General features: G+C 35.3%; 4 protein-coding genes across 4 annotated transcripts; all 4 read right to left on the reverse strand.

Annotated features, from left to right (window-relative positions):
• Positions 1-566: 566 nt before the first annotated feature.
• LOC120008012 (RING-H2 finger protein ATL52-like) lies at positions 567-1384 on the reverse strand. Its single transcript, XM_038858520.1, has one exon. It carries the CDS (start codon positions 1236-1238, stop codon positions 795-797), a length of 444 nt encoding a protein of 147 aa, XP_038714448.1. The 5' UTR covers positions 1239-1384; the 3' UTR covers positions 567-794.
• A 207-nt stretch (positions 1385-1591) lies between these two features.
• LOC120008018 (mitochondrial import inner membrane translocase subunit TIM9-like) lies at positions 1592-3246 on the reverse strand. The gene is made up of 2 exons (XM_038858528.1): positions 3038-3246; positions 1592-1927 (listed from the first exon to the last, which is right to left on the reverse strand). Exons 1-2 carry the CDS (start codon positions 3130-3132, stop codon positions 1741-1743), a joined length of 282 nt encoding a protein of 93 aa, XP_038714456.1. The 5' UTR covers positions 3133-3246; the 3' UTR covers positions 1592-1740.
• A 1133-nt stretch (positions 3247-4379) lies between these two features.
• LOC119981142 (metallothionein-like protein type 2) lies at positions 4380-5312 on the reverse strand. Its single transcript, XM_038824180.1, has 3 exons — positions 5175-5312; positions 4894-4974; positions 4380-4794 (listed from the first exon to the last, which is right to left on the reverse strand). The coding sequence occupies exons 1-3, from the start codon at positions 5237-5239 to the stop codon at positions 4704-4706; spliced, it is 237 nt and encodes a 78-aa protein (XP_038680108.1). The 5' UTR covers positions 5240-5312; the 3' UTR covers positions 4380-4703.
• A 7336-nt stretch (positions 5313-12648) lies between these two features.
• LOC119981149 (metallothionein-like protein type 2) lies at positions 12649-13587 on the reverse strand. Its single transcript, XM_038824194.1, has 3 exons — positions 13448-13587; positions 13165-13245; positions 12649-13070 (listed from the first exon to the last, which is right to left on the reverse strand). The coding sequence occupies exons 1-3, from the start codon at positions 13510-13512 to the stop codon at positions 12980-12982; spliced, it is 237 nt and encodes a 78-aa protein (XP_038680122.1). The 5' UTR covers positions 13513-13587; the 3' UTR covers positions 12649-12979.
• Positions 13588-20750: the final 7163 nt, after the last annotated feature.

Genomic DNA, 20750 nt, shown 5'->3' on the forward strand with positions numbered 1-20750 from the left:
GTCCAAATATGATATGTGACAACAATGACTGATTTATTTTATTTTCAACTTAAATGCAAAGGATAGGAAGGGCTACAATTCTCTCTCAAAAATATGTTAAATCATAAATTAAAACATACTAAATCCTAAATTCCAAACTCAAAACCTAAAAACCAAATCTAAACCCTAAACCCTAAACTATAAATTCTAAACGCTAATTCTTAACTCCTAAATTCTAATATATAATTTTCAAAAAAAAGGTAATGATTTAATATGACTTTTGAGAGGGAATTGTAGCTAAAAATTGGAACTCAACTCAGCTCAAACGTAAGTGCGCATACAAATCCACTAATTGTTTAACAAATCATATCTAAGACCTTTGAGATGTTAAAAATTTGGGATTCCTATCATTTTTGTTCTAAGAAATTCGATTAGACCTGAGTTTGAACTTTGAATATGTAGACTTGGGCCTAGGTATAGAACACAATTGGGCTCCAGAAGAAAATTGAGGCCTGTCAGTTGTGCAAACTGCAAACCTTATTTTATGGGCCCTCACAACCAAATAGTTCCACAAGCAGGATTGCAGCTCGGGTGCCCAAATGTAGTAGTCAGTATAAAAATAATAGAAAAAGAAATGTTGCAGAGAACAGCTTAATCCGTAAACCCAGAACAGATTACAAGGCAGCTGGTAGATGATTCCTTTCACCACCACATCTGTTTCTTTAATGAGTCATTAGGTTTACGTATGCCTAGTAATTATCTCACTTCATGACTAAATATAGAAAAATATAGCAACCCGTCCCCCCACCGGCCCTTCAATTTGATTTTCCTCGACGTACGGTCACTGGTCGGCGACAAACAGGGCACTCTTTCTTTCTTCGGAGCCACTTATCAATGCATTGTTTGTGATACTTATGGTTGCACACTGCAATTACCCCACACTCCTCTCCATCCTTGTAGTCCTCCATGCAAATCGAGCACGCAACACAGACTTCCATTCCTTCTTGGATCTTCATCTGTTCATAAACAATGGTCAGAGGAGGCGGCTCTGCGGCTGCCGCAGTAGTGGTGATGGCCGCATCGGCTGTTCCTGCTCCGCTCTCTATGTCATGATCTTGTTGGGCTACACGATGACAATGGTGGGATACATATTCGTAAGTGAAGTATCCGACGATGAGTAGGACTGAGAGGACAGCGACGACCAGACCAAGAACATTTTTTTCATTATGTGTTGGATCTGGGGATTGAGGAGAGTCCATGGCGTTTTTGAGGGAGGGAGAAAGAATCAATTTTTACAGCTATAAAGTACTTTTAATACAGTATTAATGTTTTTCTGTAGGAAACTTTATAGAGGAAGTTGTTAAGGGAGAGTCTGAAACCAATCTTTACCAAAGGAAACCATATTCCAATAAAAACAACAAACCTTTCGGTACAGGATAGGCTTGGCCGCTTGGGCCTTCGGTGTAGCCGTGTAGGATAGCCTTGGGTCTTGGCAGATAGTCAAGGCCCTTAAGGCCTTATTTTATGACCAGCAGCCTAGGACACAGCAAGTCCAATAATCCAATAATCAGGTCCAAAACACAAGTTTTTGAGGAAATAAAACACCATTGAATAATGTTTAAGCTTCAATATTTCACTTTTCATTGCAGTAGAAAGCTCAGAAAGTCGAAAAAAAATATTTGCCTCTATTTGTCTATGAAGGGAATTCTGCAGCCAAATAAAATGGTTCAGACTATGGACCTTAATAATGGTGTCCGGTCGCTAATCTTGAGTAGCTGCTCCTTGATTAAGCTCTGCAAACCTCATGCCAACGCGCATTGAATGCTTCAAGAATTTCTCAGCACATCGAACAACACATGACTCCTCTTGCTTCTGTAGGGATTTGCGTGAAAAGTTGTCCACGCAGTCGTTGAAACATCTCTCCACAACCGAGTTGTACATCCTCAGACTGCACATTTGAGTTGAAGAAAAGAAAACAACAAAAAAAATGAGAAATTTGTTCCCACTTCCGACCAGACGAGCAAAGAAAACACGAGTTGAAGTAAATGATTCTGTGAAAGCAAAGATCAACACCTAATCATTAGTCATGACTCAATCCCATAAGCACACAACTGTAGTAAAGAATATAAATCACCAACAGAGTATACTACTTTTATTGAATGAAACACACCAACATATTCTTGAGAAGAAAAGCAAATAATACAAATACAAACAAATACAAAAGGAGTCACTGAGCTTATGATATTTTATCTAGTTCAAATGGTACATTAAGGCTTTTTATCTGTTACATCCTGACTTGTAGGTGTTGTCGGCACACAAACCCTACTAGAAACTATGAAAGTAGAGGTCAAGAACAAGGAACCAAATCCCTACTTCTACCTCATGATTCCATTATAAGCCCACAGCAAATAAAACCCATTAGAGCTCATACTAATTAAATAGTCATGGCAAAACTTTTCCGATGAATGTATTGCACATGTTCCATCAGCTTCAACAATCAACAATCAAACATCAGTTGATGTTGTTCCCAAAACGTCCAGATACAGCATTGTCGCGGCACTGGTTTTAAGGAGAACATTTCTTTAGCTTCACAGAAACAGGTTCACAAAATTAATAGCCAACTTTGCAACCACAATGACAGTTAAGATGTGAAGCCAGAACTTAGCGGATTCTATACTTGGCACTTTAAAATGTTTCTAATTCTCTTCTCAGCAGCAAAGCCCCCTTAGTATCAACGGTCCTTTTTCTTAAACTCATAATCAAGCTGATAGAATTCTGAGAAACAAAGATAAAAATGAGATCCCGCTTTTAATATGAAGCAATTTCTTCCAGGTTGTCAAACTTGAGATCGCATTTACAAAATAGGAACCTACAGTATGCCCAGAACAAAACTAGGGCGGAATTATTCACCACTTTCTTCCCTGTAAGCTGTAACACGCTAAACACTTCACCTACACTAATTTATATTCGTTCTCCATGAAAACTGACATCCAGACATGAATGGAGTACAAAACAATTCAAGGCGCGCGAAAACTTCGTAATAGTGTAAAGAACTGACCTGTCACGCATTTGGAGCTGATCAATCATTGTTGCCATCCTGACCTTGTCCTCCTCCTGCATGCCCTCTAGTCCCGCTAGCAGGTTCTTGTCCATACTGGAATATCTTTTGCTTCTCAATTCAGATCTCTAGGGTTCTTCGTTACAGCAGGAGCGGAGCGCAAAAAGAAACCCTGACTTCTGGATTTTTATCTGGTAAAACCCTGGGATTCTGTCATGACTCGTAAGTCATAAGACGACATCGCTCTGAGTTGGGCTGCGGACGAGGAAATGGGCTGCGTAATGGAGCCAGTATGTTTATAACTCAAAAGTTAGCCCAATTGTGGATAAAAATATGGGCCTAGGGTTTCGTTGACCCTAATTTGATTGAGGTTCCCAAAATTTAGTGGGCCTCAGTTTGGTGCACCAAGAAAGAGTGTAACTGCCACAAAATTGGGAAATTTTATCATATACACATAAAAAAAACACTATTTTTACATTATTTTTTAATTTTTTATAATTTACATAAATATCCTTATATATAATGACATATTAATCTTTAATAATGTATGTCGTTGGATTTCCAGAATTAAATCCAATGGCTCATCTTATTTGGGGCAAATCTCCCGAAAATCATTTCTTCATGACTAAAAAAATGGAAGAACGATCGGATGGTTTACTCCTCAAGGGGGCATTCGACAAGGCCAACCCCCTTTCACCCTTGTCATTTATTATGGGATCTGAGAGATTATCTCTCGATCGTTCGTTTGTTGGATAAGGACGAATCATCCAATAGCATTCATGGCATCCGCATCAGTAAGCAAGGGGACCCTATATCACATTTATTGTACAGCTGATGACGCTATTATATTTTGCATAGCTCATTGTGGTGAGGCTATTGATCAGGGCAAGAAATTCACAGAAACAAATCTGGAGGGCTGCCCTTTTTTCAGTAAGAATTGTCATGTTCCAATACAGCAAGCAACTGTGATAATTTTTATTAGTTTCCCCTTTTCCCTATTTCCCGCTTATTTAAAAAAAAAAAAAAAAGTAAAACTGTGATGAGAGGATCTAGGTCCGGTGAAAAAGATGTGATGATAGTGAAGAAGATGTGATGGATGATGACGATTTGATGACCAATCAAGTGTTAAATGTCAACTCTGGTTACGTGTAAAAAAAATGATTACAATAGTTTATCCTTTAGAATAATATGGGGAGAAAAAGATGATTTAAGTTTTTCTTCAATCTATTTTGGTAAAGAACAGTATTTTGCTTAATCTCTGTGGATACCCTCCATAATCAAAGATCCGTGGTTGAAATCAATGGAAAGAGAGTGATTGTGGTATCTCTATCAATGGAAAGAGTGAATAACACAACAACAGAAAGGAGATTCATTAATCATATACTCTGTTACAGTTCAAGCTCCCCTCACAGAAAATACTAAGCAAACTCTTTTCACGTCCACAAAGCAGCGACACATAATTTAAACAAGACACCCATTTCGGTCATGAATACAGCAACAAATCCAGGCTAAGGACTTGAACAAAGCCATGATCGTCTTATTTACAGCAAACTAGACATACAATACCAAACCAGAGGTCCAAAAGTACTTTTCAGATCTCCTCACTTCCTTATAACTAGTTATTCATAAGATCCATATCTGCTTTGTGGACGCTCCGAGTCTTTCTTCATTTGCAGGTGCATGGGTCGCAGGTGCAGTTTGCGCCACATTTGCAGCCGTTCTCTGCACCAAAGCCCATCTCAGAGCTCTCAAAGTGTCTGCAACGGAGACAAATTTCAATTAATTCCCACAAAACCATCAAAATTTTACAAATATATTGCCTAAAAAAACATATATGCATGTGATCTTATCCATACGTCCTCACTGGTGCAGCCCCAATGATTAGGGTCTCAGTGCTGGCCTTCTCTGCGAAACCCAAGTCAGGGTACATGCCGCATCTGCAAAAAAGAAACCATCATCAAGGCCTTAATCACGTGGGGAAGATTACATGCTTATCTGGGATTAGGACAAGTTTATATGATTACCAAACACAAACACAAACACAAACACAAAGACGTCATATAGAAATCATATTTACAGAGTAAGGCAGAGCAATCTTTAAACTAATAAGAAAAAGGAAAAAAAAAAGTATAGATACCCATTGCAGCCACTGCCGCACTTGCAGCCAGAACCACAACCACAGTTCCCTCCACAGCAAGACATGTTGTTTCAGAGAAGAAAACTAAAAGGCTTGGGAAATCAAATTCAATCTCTCAGACAAGGAAGTTCTGTATCTATCTAACAAATGCTATAAAAGCACTTATTTATAATGTGGTCGGGTGGTTCTGGATTGATAGATATCCACCGAACACGTGTATGAATCCTAGGTAGATAACGTCTTCGATTGTGGTACCGATGCTTTGTGCATTCCCCAATAAGACCTCATAAATAACGAAAATACGAGTAATAAAAATCTCAACAATTAGTATCAGAGTTATCCCAATAATTGAATTAGACACACCATATGTAAATTTATGGGCTTTACATGTCTCACATGAAATCATGTGTGTATAATTTAGAGATAACTGACTCCTGGGATGTCTATGTACATAATAAATTTCTCGTGTAAATTAAATACACTTAGAATCTAGTACAAATTACAAATATGTAAATCAAAGTGGACTTGATCTCTTCTCTTGACATATTCCACCCGAATATGGAATCCTCTAATTTTTTATTGAACACTTCAAACAAATTCTACGAATTTGTAATAAACTCCATTTGAATTTAATTGCTGGACTTGAATTTGAGACTTGGAAGAACTTAGACTTTTCACTTTTGAGACTTGACTTGGATTTAAGACTTGGAGGAATTTTAAGAATTTCGGATTTAGAGAACTTGAACTTGAAGAAAATTTGAGAGAGCCTTTAGATAGTTTCTCAACCTTTTCCCTCTATTTTTCCAAATGAACTTGGTATTTATAGGCAAAGGAAGAAGTGAAATTTACTTAATGTACCATTGGTCTTAACCCTTGACATTAAGATATTGTAGTGAAATCACTTAATCAAATATTATCTCTTTGATTTTATTTGAATTTATCTTAGATTTTATCTATTTAACTAACTTAATTTGATTTGAGCTTCATACATTATTTTAATTTAGAAACCATTTAAAGCCCACTATTTTTTATTTAATTGGATTGTAATTTGTTTATATCTACAAATGACCTTCAAGACTTAAGTTATCAAACACTAGATAATTTAAGCATTGCATTATTTAATAAAATTTGTTTTATCTAATCACAATTTGACTTGCATTTAGTAACTTATAACTAATCCTACTTGATCTAGGAGATTAGAATAAAATTAGACTTATAAATCCATAAGCCAACATATACCATAGAACATGTATTCTCCTCCTTTCATACAACACGCATAAAAGGTACACTCTTTCTTTCTCAGCACATGAAGGGGCAATTATTTATTTTTTTTTGTTTTTTGTTCCTCTCCACTAGCGATGACTAATTACTCTTACCAATGCATTTAGTTGTACTACTTTTTTTTTGTGAGCGCATTTAATTGTACTTCTACAAGCACCTGCACACTTTTGGATTTAGTGTAGTACGACCACGACCTTTTTTTCTTTCTTTTTTTCTCAGTATTTCCTGGATGTGTTTATTAGTGTTCCGAGGTACTCTACAGTTTATCCCTCCATTTTCTAAATCATCACCAAGATTCATTATGGTTTCCTGTTCCTTTGATTCGACTGAAGAAGCATCATCTACTCTTTGATGGGACCGAAGTATCAAGCTCCTTTATTGTTTTTAAGAAAGTTGCATCTCATATATATATATATATATATATATATGTTTTGTTTTAAAGCAACCATAGATGTGAACGTTTATATGTTTTTTTGTGCCTGTAATGCTGCACCGTACCTATAAACGTCGATATATATATATTTTTTTCAGATTTTCTTCAATTGATGATGATTTTTTTAATTTAGATATGATTTTCTGTAAACCACATCCAGAAAACAATTCGTTTTCGATAGCTTTTGTTGGACTTCACTCTTCTATGGGCATGTAGGGTCATCTTAAGTTTCACGTCAACAGTGCAATGACTGGTTGTTTTGCTATCCCCGGCGTTAATCGATTTCAAGGTTTGAATATGTCTTTGATTAGTAGATTCAAGGAATTGGCATTCACGGATGGTCGTCGTCCTGGCCTACCTTACCTGTGTATTGCACCACATCATAATGAGGATGACTTCATCCCACGGCCTTTGATTACCGAGAATATTGAGAACACATTTATTAGATGGGAGACATCTTTGAACCCTAGAGGAGAAATTTCATATCTTAGTGGATTTTGGGAGTGGTCCAGACGAGTTGCTAGACTCCTTAAGGATAGAAGTTTGGAGGATTTATCATTAGCAGTTGAAGCAACGACGATGGAATATCATTGTCCCCCTTCAACATATCAGGCTTTATGTGAGGTATGGTGTCCTAAAACCAATATCTTTGTGACGAGGCATGGAGAAATTGGCATTTCTCTTTGGGAAATGTGAGATATTTTTGGATTGTCTATACTTAGTGATTATTATGAAGAGGTCATTCCGAGTTTTAGGGAACTCATTGATAATAATCACCAAGTATAGACAATCTAGAAATATCTCACATTTCCCAAAGAGAAATGTCAATTTCTCCATGCCTTGCGACAAAGGTATTGGTTTCAGGACACCATACCTCACATAAAGCCCAATATGCTGAAGGGGGACGATAATATTCCATCGTTGCTGCTTCAACTGCTAATGATAAATCCTCCAAGCGTCTATCCTTAAGGAGTCCATCAACCCATATGGCCCACTCCCAAAATCCATTAAGATATGAAATTTCTCCTCTGGGGTTCAAGATGTCCCTCATCTAATAAATTTGTTCCCAATATTCTCGACAATCAAAGGCTGTGGGATGAAGTCATCCGCATTATGATGTGGTGCAATACACAAGTAAGGTAGGCCAGGACAACGGCCATCCATGAATGCCAATTCCTTGAATCTACTAATCAAAGACATATTCAAACCTTGAAATCGATTAACGCCGGGGATAGCAAAACAACCAGTCATTGCACTGTTGACGTGAAACTTAAGATGACCCTACATGCCCGTAGAAGAGTGAAGTCCAACAAAAGCTATCGAAAACGAATTGTTTTCCCTTTAAGTTTGAGATTACTAGATTCTGTAATCCATTGTGGATTAGAGTTTGAGCTGCTCTTAGAATCCGTCTTCGGAGTTGAATGCGGTTTGTAGGAAGTCATATCTAAATTTAAAAAAAAATCATCATCAGTTGAAGAAAATCTGGGAAAAAAAAAGAAGAAAAAGGAAAAAAAAAATTATCAACGTTTATAGGTACAGTGCAGCATCACAGGCACAAAAGTTAAACTTCTATTGTTGCTTTAAAACAAAACATGTATCTGATATATATAAATCATATATATATAAGACGCAACTTTCTTAAAACAATAAAGGAGCTTGAGACTTCGGTCCCATCAAAGAGTAGATGATGTTTCCTCAGCAGACTTTTGGCAAGACTCAAGAGCCGTACAAGCAGAAAGCAGGCAATGAAGCAAATAGAAGGCCAAGCTCAAAGGCCTATTTTGATTCAGATAATAGTGATTCAGAGTAAGGTTTTGCTAAGTGGACTTCATCCAGCAAGATTCCTTTTGATATTGGATTTCTCGACAAGCAAAAGTCACTTCAGCCCTTGATAGAAATTATCTTCCAAAGGCTTCAATACCTTCTGAATCAACAGAGATTGTAGACAATGATTTGAAAAAAAAATCATCTGCAAAGACTTCTTATGGTAGTGAATCTTGTCAAGAATGACAGTCTCAATCTCACAATAGTTCAGTAACGTAATAAGCTCTGAAGAACCAAAGAGTGCACCTTTTATGCATGCTGTACGAAAGAAAGAGTATACCTGCTCTATGGTATATGTTGGCTTATGGGTTTATAAGCCTAATTTTATTCTAATCTCCTATATCAAGTAGAATTAGTTACAAGTTATCAAATACAAGTCAAATTGTGATTAGATAAAACAAACTTTATTAGATAATTCAAGACTTGAATTATCTAGTCTTTGATAACTTAAGTCTTGAAGGGGCATTTGTAGATATAAAAAATTACAGCCCAATTAAATAAAAATAGTGGGCTTTAAATGAGCTCTAAATTAAAATAATTTAGGAAGCCCAAATTAAATTAAGTTAGTTAAACGGATAAAATCTAAGATAAATTCAAATAAAATCAAATTCAAATAAAATAAAAATAAAATCAAAAAGATAATCTTTGATTAAGTGATTTCACTACAATACCCTTAATGTCATGGGTTAAGGCCAAGGGTACATCAAGTAAATTCCACTTCTCCATTTGCCTATAAATACCAAGCTCATTTGAAAAAATGGGGAGGAAAAAAAAAGTAGAGAGAAACTATCTAAAGGCTCTTTCAAACTTCCTTCAAGTTCAAGTTCTCCAAATCCGAAATTCTTAGAATTCCTTCAAGTTTCAAATCCAAGTCAAGTCCCAGAAGTGAAAACTCTAAGCTCTTCAAATCCCAAATTCAAGTCCAGCAATTAATCCAACTGGAGTTTATTACAAATTCGTAGAATTTGTTTAAAGCGTTCAACCAAAAATCAGAGGATTCCATATTCGGGTGGAATACATCAAGAGAAGAGATCAAATCCACTTTGATTTACACATTTGTAATTTTAACCAGGTTCTACGTGTATTTAATTTACACGAGGAATTTGTTGTATTATTACTACAAAAATAATTATATTTAATTATATGCCTCTTATTATCCGCTAATCTGACTATCTTCTTTTTTGAAATATCACGGAGAATGCTTTACATTGGATCGAATTTTTGACATACATATACCTAATTCAATCGATTGTCAACCAAACCACCTGTCATTGATCCGATAATCTAATCATCGAAGTCAAAACTGAACATAGAGATATTAATATTGCTAATTCATGTACCTAGCCATGAAAGTAATCGATGACAAGTAATAATAATAATTATGGTTTTCATCTCTATGTTTTTTCAAAACAAAAATCAAATTCAATATAAAAAAAGATATGACAATTCTAAACCACTTGGATGATAGTCTAGTGGTGAATTTCTTTGCGGTTGAACTATATGGACTCAGGAGGTCCTGAGTTCGGTTCTCATTAGGAGCAATACCTTTCCAGCCATGCACTAAGTTTTGGCCCAACATACATTGTCATCACGTGAAAAACTTCTGTGTGCGAGAGCCTAACAACCCGAGTTTAGCCCTATATCATATATCCAAAGGGCAAACTTGTATGGTATCATTCTTGAATATCAAAAAAAGAAATGACAATTCTAAACCGTCAAATATAAACTCAAAACAATAGAAAAAACACCCTGCCATATGTTTACTTGTGATAATTGTGGATTGTGGACTACGGGGAGCATCAAATACGCACTTACTAGTACATATGAGAATTCTGTTTTTTATTGTTTATTTTTTATTTTTGTTTTTTATTTTTCATTTTCGTTTTTTATTTATGTCAGATCATCATCGATTTCTTCTACCATAGAAAAAATCTTCTACCATGGAAAAAAGCAAGTAAAGCTAGCTCCACCCTTTGATTCCGTTTGAACATACCAAATCAGAGAAAAGAATGGAGAAAGATTATAAATTGTGGGACCCAACCAAAGCAAAAAACTAGAAGAGTGGGACCCAACCAAAGCAAAAGCTGTATCAAAACATGCCTAAATATATTTGTCTTTCGGAAATATTTTGACGGAGCAGCATACCTCCGTGTTTTCAGATTTAAGAAAACGTCTAAAAGATGTTTTCCATATTTTCAGAAAATATGGAGTTTGTTTTCTAAAAAATGAAATTAAAAATGATAAACCAAACACTATTTCTATATTTTTAGAAAAAGATAGAAAGGAAAATAGAAAATGCTCAAACCAAACAGCCTCTGATCTTTCCATGTTGCTCAAACCTGCTGCCAAAATTAGGCCAGAAACTGCTCAATAGTATTTGCAAAAGCAAGAACATGGCTTGGATATGGCTTTAGATCAGAAGCTTATTACACTCTCCAAAGCTGTTTTGAAAAACTGTCTTCCTGTGTACATTGAAATACCTATCTACAACGTGAATTGTGCTATTGGAACTATGCTTGGCCATGAGGTGACCAAATGTAACAACTTGAGTGGTCTTCCTGCCGATGCCATTCCTATCAAATTCTCTGGTAGTGCAGGGGCACGGGCAAGGGCAGTTGTGGAAGCTGTGGAAGTGGTAAGTGATCATGTATATGAATACATGATCGTTGGGACTATTGTTGTACTTAAAAAAATTGGCAGCCATTATGCAGCAAGGGTTTTATCTGAGGCTGTGGTGGATAGACATTTGGTGACCTGGATTTCTTTGTTCATTGGCTATTGCAGGGCAGGCGATGTAGCATAATCCATGCAACAGAATTTTGACGCAAGACAAAATATGGAGTCCTTTGTATTGCTTGCTTATGCTTGTGTAGGTGTGCGGTTTCCTTTTCTTGGTACGCAACTACATACTCAGTGGATAGTTGATGGCTTGGAACCCAATGATTATGATGGATGGTTATCAAAGGTTCTTGTTCACATGTACACAAAGGGTAAACTCAAAACAATAGAAAAAACGCCCTCTCATATGTTTACTTGCGATAATTGTGGACTATCAGGAGCATCAAAGATACACTTACGAGTACATATGAGAATTCTTAGTTGGCTAGTTGTCAATAGCCGCAGACTATGTAACAAAGGATTATCCTGAACTTACATATATTGAGATATCTACAGTGATTATCAAATATCGCATAACATAATGCGATACGATGAGATAAAATGCAATAGAAACAAAGACAAAGGGAATGAGTTTGTTATGGGATCTGAGAGATTATCTCTCGATCTTTCGTTTGTTGGATAAGTGTGAATCATCCAATAGCATTCATGGCATCCGCATCAGAAAAGCAAGGGGACCCTATATCACATTTATTGTACAGCTGATGATGCTATTATATTTTGCATAGCTAATTGTGGGAAGCCTATTGGTCAGGGCAAGAAATTCAGAGACAAATCTGGAGGGCTTTTTTTTTTTTTTTTTTTTTTAAAGTAAGAATTGTCATGTTCTAATGCAGCAACTGTGATAATTTTTATTAGTTTCCCCTTCCCTATTCCCTGCTTGCCATTTTAGGCCTTCAATTGAAGCCCCCCTCTGATCCCTGGTGGCTGAACCATTACAGTGTTGTTATTGGGGTCAGAGGATCTAGGTCTGGTGAAAGATGTGATGATAGTGAAGAAGATGTGATGAATGATGATGATTTGATGACCAATCTAGTGTTAAATGTCAACTCTTATTACATGTAAAAAAAAACGATTACAATAGTTTTTCCTTTAGAATAATATGGGCAGAAAAAGATGATTTAAGTTTTTCTTCAATCTATTTTGGTAAAGAACAGTATTTTGCTTAATCTCAGTGGATACCCTCCATAATCAAAGATTTGTGGTTGAAATCAATGGAAAGAGAGTGATTGTGGTGTCTCTATCAATGGAAAGAGTGAATAACACAACCACAGAAAGGAGATTCATTAATCATATACTCTGTTACAGTTCAAGCTCCCCTCACAGAAAATACAAAGCAAACTCTTTTCACGTCCACAAAGCAGCGACACATAATTTAAACAAGACACCCATTTCGGTCATGAATACAGCAACAAATCCAGGCTAAGGACTTGAACAAAGCCATGATCGTCTTATTTACAGCAAACTAGACATAAAATACCAAACCAGAGGTCCAAAAGTACTTTTAAGATCTCCTCACTTCCTTATAACATCCTTATAACTAATTATTCATAAGATCCATATCTGCTTTGTGGACGCTCCGAGTCTTTCTTCATTTGCAGGTGCATGGGTCGCAGGTGCAGTTTGCGCCACATTTGCAACCGTTCTCTGCACCAAAGGCCATCTCAGAGCTCTCAAAGTGTCTGCAACAGAGACCAATTTCAATTAATTCCCACAAAACCATCAAAATTTTACAAACTTATTGAATAAAAAACATATATGTGATGTGATCCATACGTCCTCACTGGTGCAGCCCCAATGATTATGGTCTCAGTGCTGACCTTCTCTGCGAAACCCAAGTCAGGGTACATGCCGCATCTGCATAAAAAGAAACCATCATCAAGGCCTTAATCACGTGGGGAAGATTACATGCTTATATGAGATTGGGACAATTTTGTATGATTACCAAACACAAACACAAACACAAACACAAACACAGAGACGTCATATAGAAATCATATTTACAGAGTAAAGCAGAGCAATCTTTAAACTAATAAGAAAAAGAAAAAAGTATAGATACCCATTGCAGCCACTGCCGCACTTGCAGCCAGAACCACAACCACAGTTTCCTCCACAGCAAGACATGTTGTTTCAGGGAAGAAAACTAAAAGGCTTGGAAAATCAAATTCGATCTCTATCAGACAAGGAAGTTCTGTTTCTATCTTCCAAATGATATTAAAGCACTTATTTATAATGGGGTATGTGGTTCTGGATTGATAGATATCCACCGAACACGTGTATGAATCCTAGGTAGATAACGTCTTCGATTGTGGTACCGATGCTTTGTGCATTCCCCCAATAAGGAGGTAAATAGCACTCTTGGGTATTTAATCATTTGATCTAGTTCAATTCAGGATTCTATTTTTCAAATGTTTCATGTTGGAAATCGAAAATTCGAATTGTTCCAACTTAATCACTCGGTCAGTTTTCAGACCTTTTGGGTAGTGAAAATGCTTATCAAATTATTTGTCAGAAAGGGTAGAAAGTTGTCATTGTGGGTGGTTTGAAACAAATTTGAATTTTCGATTCTCAACTTGAAACGTTCAAAAAATGAGTTCTTGAGTTGACCTGGGTCAAATTATTCAATACCCAAAAGTTGTATTACCCCCAATAAGACCTCATAAATAACTAAAATAATAAAAATATCAATAATTAGTATCCGAGTTATCTCAATAATTGAATTAGACACACAATACGCAAATAAATTTATGGGCTCTACATGTCTAACATGAAATCATGCGTGTACAATTTAGAGATAACTGACTCTTGGGATGTTTATTATAACTGTAAAAATAATTATATTTAATTATATGCCTCTTATTATCCGCTAATCTGACTGTCTTCTTTTTTGAAATATCAAGGAGAATGCTATACATTGGAATCGAACTTTTGACATACATATACCCAATTCAATTGATTGTCAACCAAACCACCTGTCATTGATCCGATAATCTAACCATTCAAGTAGAAACTGAACATAAAGATATTAATTTGTCTAATTCATGTACCTAGCCATGAAAGTAATCGATGACAAGTAATAATAATAAATATGGTTTTCATCTCTATGTTTTTTCAAAACAAAAATCAAATTCAATATAAAAAAAGATATGACAATTCTAAACCACTTGGATGATAATTTAGTGGCGAATCTCTTTGGGGTTAAACTATATGGACTTAGGAGGTCCTGAATTTGGTTTCCATTAGGAGCAATACCTTTTTGGTCATGCGCTGAGTTTTGGCCCAAATTACATTGTCATCACGTGGGAAACTTCTGTGTGCGAGGGCCTGACAACTCGAGTTTAGCTCTATATCATATGCCCAAAAGGCAAACTTGTATGGTGTCATTCTCGAATATCAAAAAAGGAAATGACAATTCTAGACCGTCAAATATAAACTCAAAACAATAGAAAAAACGCCCTCCCATATGTTTACTTGCGATAATTGTGGACCATCGAGACCATCAAAGATGCACTTACTAGTGCATATGAGAATTCTTAATTGGCTAGTTGTTAATAGCCTCAGACTATGTAACAAAAAAATATCCTGAACTAAAGATTATCCTGAACTTACCTATATTGAGATATCGACAGTGATTATCAAATATCGCATAACAGAATGTGATACGATGAGATAGAATACAATAGAAACAAAGATAAAGGGAATGAGTTACCTACTCTTAACTGCCAAAGCGAACTCTTTCGTTCTATATTTCGATAGTGATGAATTTGGTTTTTGATTTGATCAAAAATTATATAATTGGATTCGTTATGTAAAATACTACCTATTTATAATTGGAGATGAACTGATCCTCCCCGGATGGGGCGGATGCAGTCGTAACTATCAACTTTTAACACTGCCTGCTCAATCAAACTATTAATATTGTCTTTTAGGGCAAATGCAATAAGAAACAATTTACTGGGCCAACATTTTTGTTGGCCCGGTCCCACCTCTATTACACAAAAAGTCAAGTCAAACACGTATTCTAATACAGCCACATCAGCAAAACACAAATTTCTATACACTTTTTCTTCCCACACACTTTCTCTTTCCACCCAACCCAACAACATTCCATTCCTCCATATTATCCACAACAAAACTACACCAAAACATTAAATATCAATACATCCACATCAGCAAAACACTTATCCCAATACAGCCACATAAGCAAAACACATTTTACAATACAGCCACATCAGCAAAAGACAACATCTTTGTTGGCCCAATACCATTTCACCATTACATTTGCCCTTAGCTTATGCAAAAACCAAACGGGGAAGAAATGTCCACAATCACAAGGAAACATACAAAAAAGTAAGAAGTACCACTAATTGAAGAGAGATGATGTGATGCAACATTTGACTTTTTCTGATGGAAATCATTGCTTGCCTTACTTTCTTTCCTTCACATCGTCAGCTTTTTTTTTTTTTTTTTTTAAAAATTACTGATTTGATTCATCAGAGATCAAATATTAGGGTTTTTGTTTTTGTTAGTCAACTTGCGCGTGAGGCTATATGATTAAGTCCATTAATCCAATACACAATTCTGTATAATTACCTAATGGACTATATATATGTTAGTGGTGCCACTTTATGATCAGAGCAGGTCAAGAGTCCGCTGTTTTGCTTACTTGCTTTTATGATTCAATAGGAAAGCAAGGGTCATTGGCGAGCACACTTTTGGTCTGGGAATTCAGTAATGAAATGATGTCTTCCTGCTGCTGCACTTTTTTTCTTTCGAAAAAGAGTGGTGTTCGAGCTCCAGTGTTGCTGCTTCACTCAGCAGTACAATCACTTTAATCAATGCTAGGTCTAGACTATCAGTTTGTGGATTACGAATCGTGGATGCTGTAGGCCGGTGTAGGGTCCTGAGACCGCATGCAAATTGCAAAGACTAGCTCCTTCATGTAGTGGGGCTACAATGGCCCTCGTCCCCTGATTGTGGAGTTTGCTTTGCGCATTATTCTCTCCAAATTTCAACTTTTGTTGACCTATAGATATGATATTTTATATGACATGTCTGTCAAGCTGATTACTTGTAATTACTATTAAAAAAAAAGAAAGATATAATTGTTAAACATGTATGAAGGATGGGCTAATCCCAAAATGATATTGCATTAGACCCCTTGAAAAACTTTTGATGTCCCCGGAAATTTTACTTAAAATGATATTATCAATGAACAACTCTCAAGTAAATATAATAATTTTAGTTATTAAATTAAATGTAACATCATGTCATAGATTTTCCGCTACAAATTATATATCCACTTGATCTGACCTACCAATTATTTCAGTTCATTTTATTAAGCAAAGGTTGCTTGATTAACTCCCTCCATGATGGTCACTCTCTAGCATGTACACTGCCATGCATGCATATGTAGTGCACACAATTCAAATGCGTCATATCCAGGTGCGAACGCCGGTTTTTATTTCAAGGTGGACAAAGACATGTGAGAGTTTGGCGCAACGCTCTCGAAATTTTTTTTGATTTATTTATTCATTTTTGTCTTCATAAGAAGCATATTTTGAACATCTTTGTTTTTTCTTTTCATATTTGATCTATTGTCATATCATTATCCTCTTATGTCACCAACATCAAAGTCAAGAATATTTAAAAGATCTTCGAGCACATTAAAAAACTATAGCCCTGATGTATGAGTATGATCTCCCTTTAAAAATTATATAAAAAATTCTTCTACTTTTATTGGTTTGACCAAAATTATATAGAGACATTTGTTCTTTATGACTTATCAGGAGTGCAATAAGGTATAACAAAAAAATATTTTTTTTCATTTTTATTATTCGTATAATTGTACTTTTAATCAAACTAAGATTATGATCAACTCATTTTGTATTTTTGGCCTGAGATAGGGGTAATGAGTTGATTTATTTGGAACTTGTTTGAACGTGTTCTTGCATGATTGGATTGAATTCTGCAAACATCTCAATAAAATTTAAAAAGTTTAGATTTCTCCCTTCATAAACTTCGCCCTATTACCATAGAATGCAATTTATTTCTTACAAGAGTTTTTACAAGGGTTATTATCCGCTCGAACACTTGTTTCTAATATTCTTTCTTTCTATCTATTTGTTCTTGCATGCTCTTATCAATTGTTTCAATTTTTTCCAACCTAATTTGCAATTCCATCCATTTTTTCATGCAAATTAGGTGTTCAATGCTCATTTCATAAGCTTTAAGTCGCTCACTAAGATGTTTCCAACCGTTATATCCATCCAATGTCAACCGGGAAGCATTTTGGTCTAGCTTGAAGAACTTACAACAAAAAAACAAAATACTTTATTCTTAGCAACATAATATACAAGTCATCTCCTATATCGTTTCTCTCCATTCAATAACACTTGTTCATAATGATTTTGGCCCCGTTTGGAGGAGTATTTTTTGTAGCATTTATACTACTTGCTAGTATAAATGCTACTGCCTTACCAAACGGGTTTTTTTGACACGTAATCCGAGACATTTTTACTCAGCATTTTATGTTACTTTTGACATGCTACTTGTATGAAGCATTTTAGTAGTATTTCACCGTCAAAAGTCAATGGGCCCGTTTGGATGAGCCTTTTTTGGAGCATTTATATGTCAACCAAACAACAATTTATGACACATATTTCGAGGCATTTTTTTGCAGCATTTCTACTACTTTGTGAAATGCTACATCAATGAACAATTTCACATTTTTTACCCAGCTTTTTCCAATCTTACCCCCAATATATTAGTGATTTACCAAATATACCCTTAGATGACCTAATAAAATTTAATTAACTTACCAAATAATGTATTAATTAAATTTAATTAACATGGTAATTTATTAATTATTTTATAATTTATTATTTTCTTCAATTAATTTAAATACATTTATTGATTTTATAAAATTTGTATGTTTGGATACAGGTATACAATTAAAATGTATAATACCCCTGCACGTAATTTATCCAATATGCTACACAACACAAATGTTAACAGTAAAAATTCAACCAAACACCTACCCAGCATTCAAGTAGCATATCTGCTACTAAAATTGTCCAACATTTCTGCTACCACAATTTCTGCTAGAATATCTGCTACTTTGCAAATGCTCTACCAAACTATCCCAATATTATCCCCATTAATTATTTTATTCCATTTATGCCCTCACTTCATGTGTTATTATAAATTAATTAATAAATAAATAAATTTATTGATATTATAAAATATTTATCATTTAATATATGCTACTCAACAAAAATGTTACCAGCAAAAGTTCAACCAAACACCGCACAACATTCGAGCAGCATTTCTGCTACTAAAATTCTCCAACATTTCTTCTACCACCATTTCTACTAGTATATCTGCTATTTTCAAAATGTCTTACCAAACTATGCCTAGATGAAAAATGTGTGCCAAGGTCATCAACACTAAAATCAATATCAAGAATTCTAATTGGGCCTTTTTTCTATTAGTAGGTCCCTGAAATTTTAATTAATTCTATCTCAATTTCCTATATCATAATTGTTTAATGGCCCAAATTCTTTATCACATATTGGTAAATTTTCTTCTTCCTTATCTTGATTACCCTCAATTATATGACTTATTGGTTGATTTGTTTCTTTATTTTTTTTCATTTTCAACTATATCACTCATCACCTGATGAATTTGTTTATTTTTCAATATTAGATGTTGAGTCCGGCCCCTCTTTGCTACTAAACAAAATCTATGAAGAGATCCTACCAAAGATCGAACAAATTCTTTTTTTTTCTTGTTCAAAGCCTGACTTATACTTTCTAGGACCATTGTGAAAAAAAATCTCAACGAAGAAACAAAAAAAAAAATACAACAAACATATGATACTATCACACATAGAGTAAATGTTATTTTTGTCCACTAACAGATAGCTCCTGGTACAACTCAGTTACTGACATTCCAAACATTTCACTTTGGCCACCCATTTTACAACAATGTTCCATGATCAGGTTTTTTATTAGTTCGATTAGTTGAAGTGCTGACATGACATTACAAATAAAATAAAAGTCATTTTTTAATTAACATTTACATATGTGGGAATTTTATTAAAATGTTTTTTTTTTTAAAAAAAATACACATAGCACATACACCCCCAATAACCTTGTGTGTCAAAGAATTTATTCTGTAAAACGCATCCATGCCGTTGCTGTTCAACAACAGAACCGCATGCGCAAATGGCTGCCCTCCCACACTCCTCAAATCCATGTACACCAGGTGAGATCCATATAGATCAGTATTCAGATTAATTGCAGAGATGTCCATCATGTACGGAGTGTATGCCTCATTTGGATACAATTTAATCCCGGCTGTGTTCTTGATGAAGTGGGCTTTTGTTTAGCAAGCCCATTTGGGAATGAAAATTGGCTGCAATTTGGTTTGGTTAGTACTCAAGGCCCAGGCCTAGGCCCATGAAGTTAGTAATCTCTTCCTTACAAGAATGGTAGTGGCTTACGGGAGAAGCAAATTTGGATATTTTGATTAAGGACAATGCTAGAGATCCCCAAAATATCACCTTAAAATTCCCTTAAATCTATGTGGCATTAAAAAAGTTATTGATTAAAAACACACTTGTAGGACTCACTTCACATCCAACACTCTACATTAAATAAGAGTTTTTGGGAGTCTCAAACATTATTCTTTGATTAAAGTTTAGGTTTTCTTATTCTCTTTCTTGTTTGGGTTCTTCAACCTTTTACACAGGTGTCAATCGAAGCTTGGGGTTTTGCCCCGTTGGTTTGTAATCCCCTTTACCTTGATTTTGGTATCTTCTTCTTTGTATATTTGAAGGTGTTAGTGGCCATGGATATATATATATTCGCTGGAGATTAGTTAGATTTTATATTGTGAACAAATATGTGGAAAGATCCTCTTAATGTTAGATTTTGTTATTGGCAAGTTATTGTCTTTCAAGTAATGGATATCAGTTTCTTTCATGAGTTGGTTGCCTCATTTGATTATCTTTGCTTCAGTTCGTGAAGAGCAGTACCAGTTCTCTCCCGGACCTTAAAGAGAAGCATCTTTTGGCAATTTGGTCGAAATCTCCAAGTACTGGTCCATACACACCAAATCATTAATATGGGTTAGATGGATGATAGCTTGAATCGAAGAGAACTTGCCCATCTAATTTTCTTTTCACTGCGAAGCTAAATGGGTCAGTATTATAGCTAAAGATGAAATCAGAGCGAGGGTACTCTGAAGCTGTAATTGGGTTCTTTGTGGATCTCGCTATCGTTTTCTTCAAAGCTGGAGGTGAGACATAGTGGTGCTATTGATTGACCTAAGTACCTAACTAACAAAAAAAATCTGGT

The sequence above is a fragment of the Tripterygium wilfordii genome, chromosome 2 (genome assembly GCF_013401445.1).
Source record: "Tripterygium wilfordii isolate XIE 37 chromosome 2, ASM1340144v1, whole genome shotgun sequence".
In the NCBI taxonomy this organism is placed as follows: Eukaryota; Viridiplantae; Streptophyta; class Magnoliopsida; order Celastrales; family Celastraceae; genus Tripterygium; species Tripterygium wilfordii.

Bases quoted from the DNA above. Each gene is read 5' to 3' on its own strand.
- LOC120008012 (XM_038858520.1), bottom strand. From the start codon at position 1,238: ATGGACTCTCCTCAATCCCCAGATCCAACACATAATGAAAAAAATGTT.
- LOC120008018 (XM_038858528.1), bottom strand. From the start codon at position 3,132: ATGGACAAGAACCTGCTAGCGGGACTAGAGGGCATGCAGGAGGAGGAC. The intron at 1,928-3,037 runs GTCAGTTCTTTA...TCAAATGTGCAG, and splicing joins CAGCTCCAAATGCGTGACAG to TCTGAGGATGTACAACTCGG.
- LOC119981142 (XM_038824180.1), bottom strand. From the start codon at position 5,239: ATGTCTTGCTGTGGAGGGAACTGTGGTTGTGGTTCTGGCTGCAAGTGC. The intron at 4,975-5,174 runs GTATCTATACTT...TCTTTTTTGCAG, and splicing joins TGCGGCAGTGGCTGCAATGG to ATGCGGCATGTACCCTGACT. The intron at 4,795-4,893 runs GTATGGATAAGA...TCTCCGTTGCAG, and splicing joins GGGGCTGCACCAGTGAGGAC to ACACTTTGAGAGCTCTGAGA.
- LOC119981149 (XM_038824194.1), bottom strand. From the start codon at position 13,512: ATGTCTTGCTGTGGAGGAAACTGTGGTTGTGGTTCTGGCTGCAAGTGC. The intron at 13,246-13,447 runs GTATCTATACTT...CTTTTTATGCAG, and splicing joins TGCGGCAGTGGCTGCAATGG to ATGCGGCATGTACCCTGACT. The intron at 13,071-13,164 runs GTATGGATCACA...TCTCTGTTGCAG, and splicing joins GGGGCTGCACCAGTGAGGAC to ACACTTTGAGAGCTCTGAGA.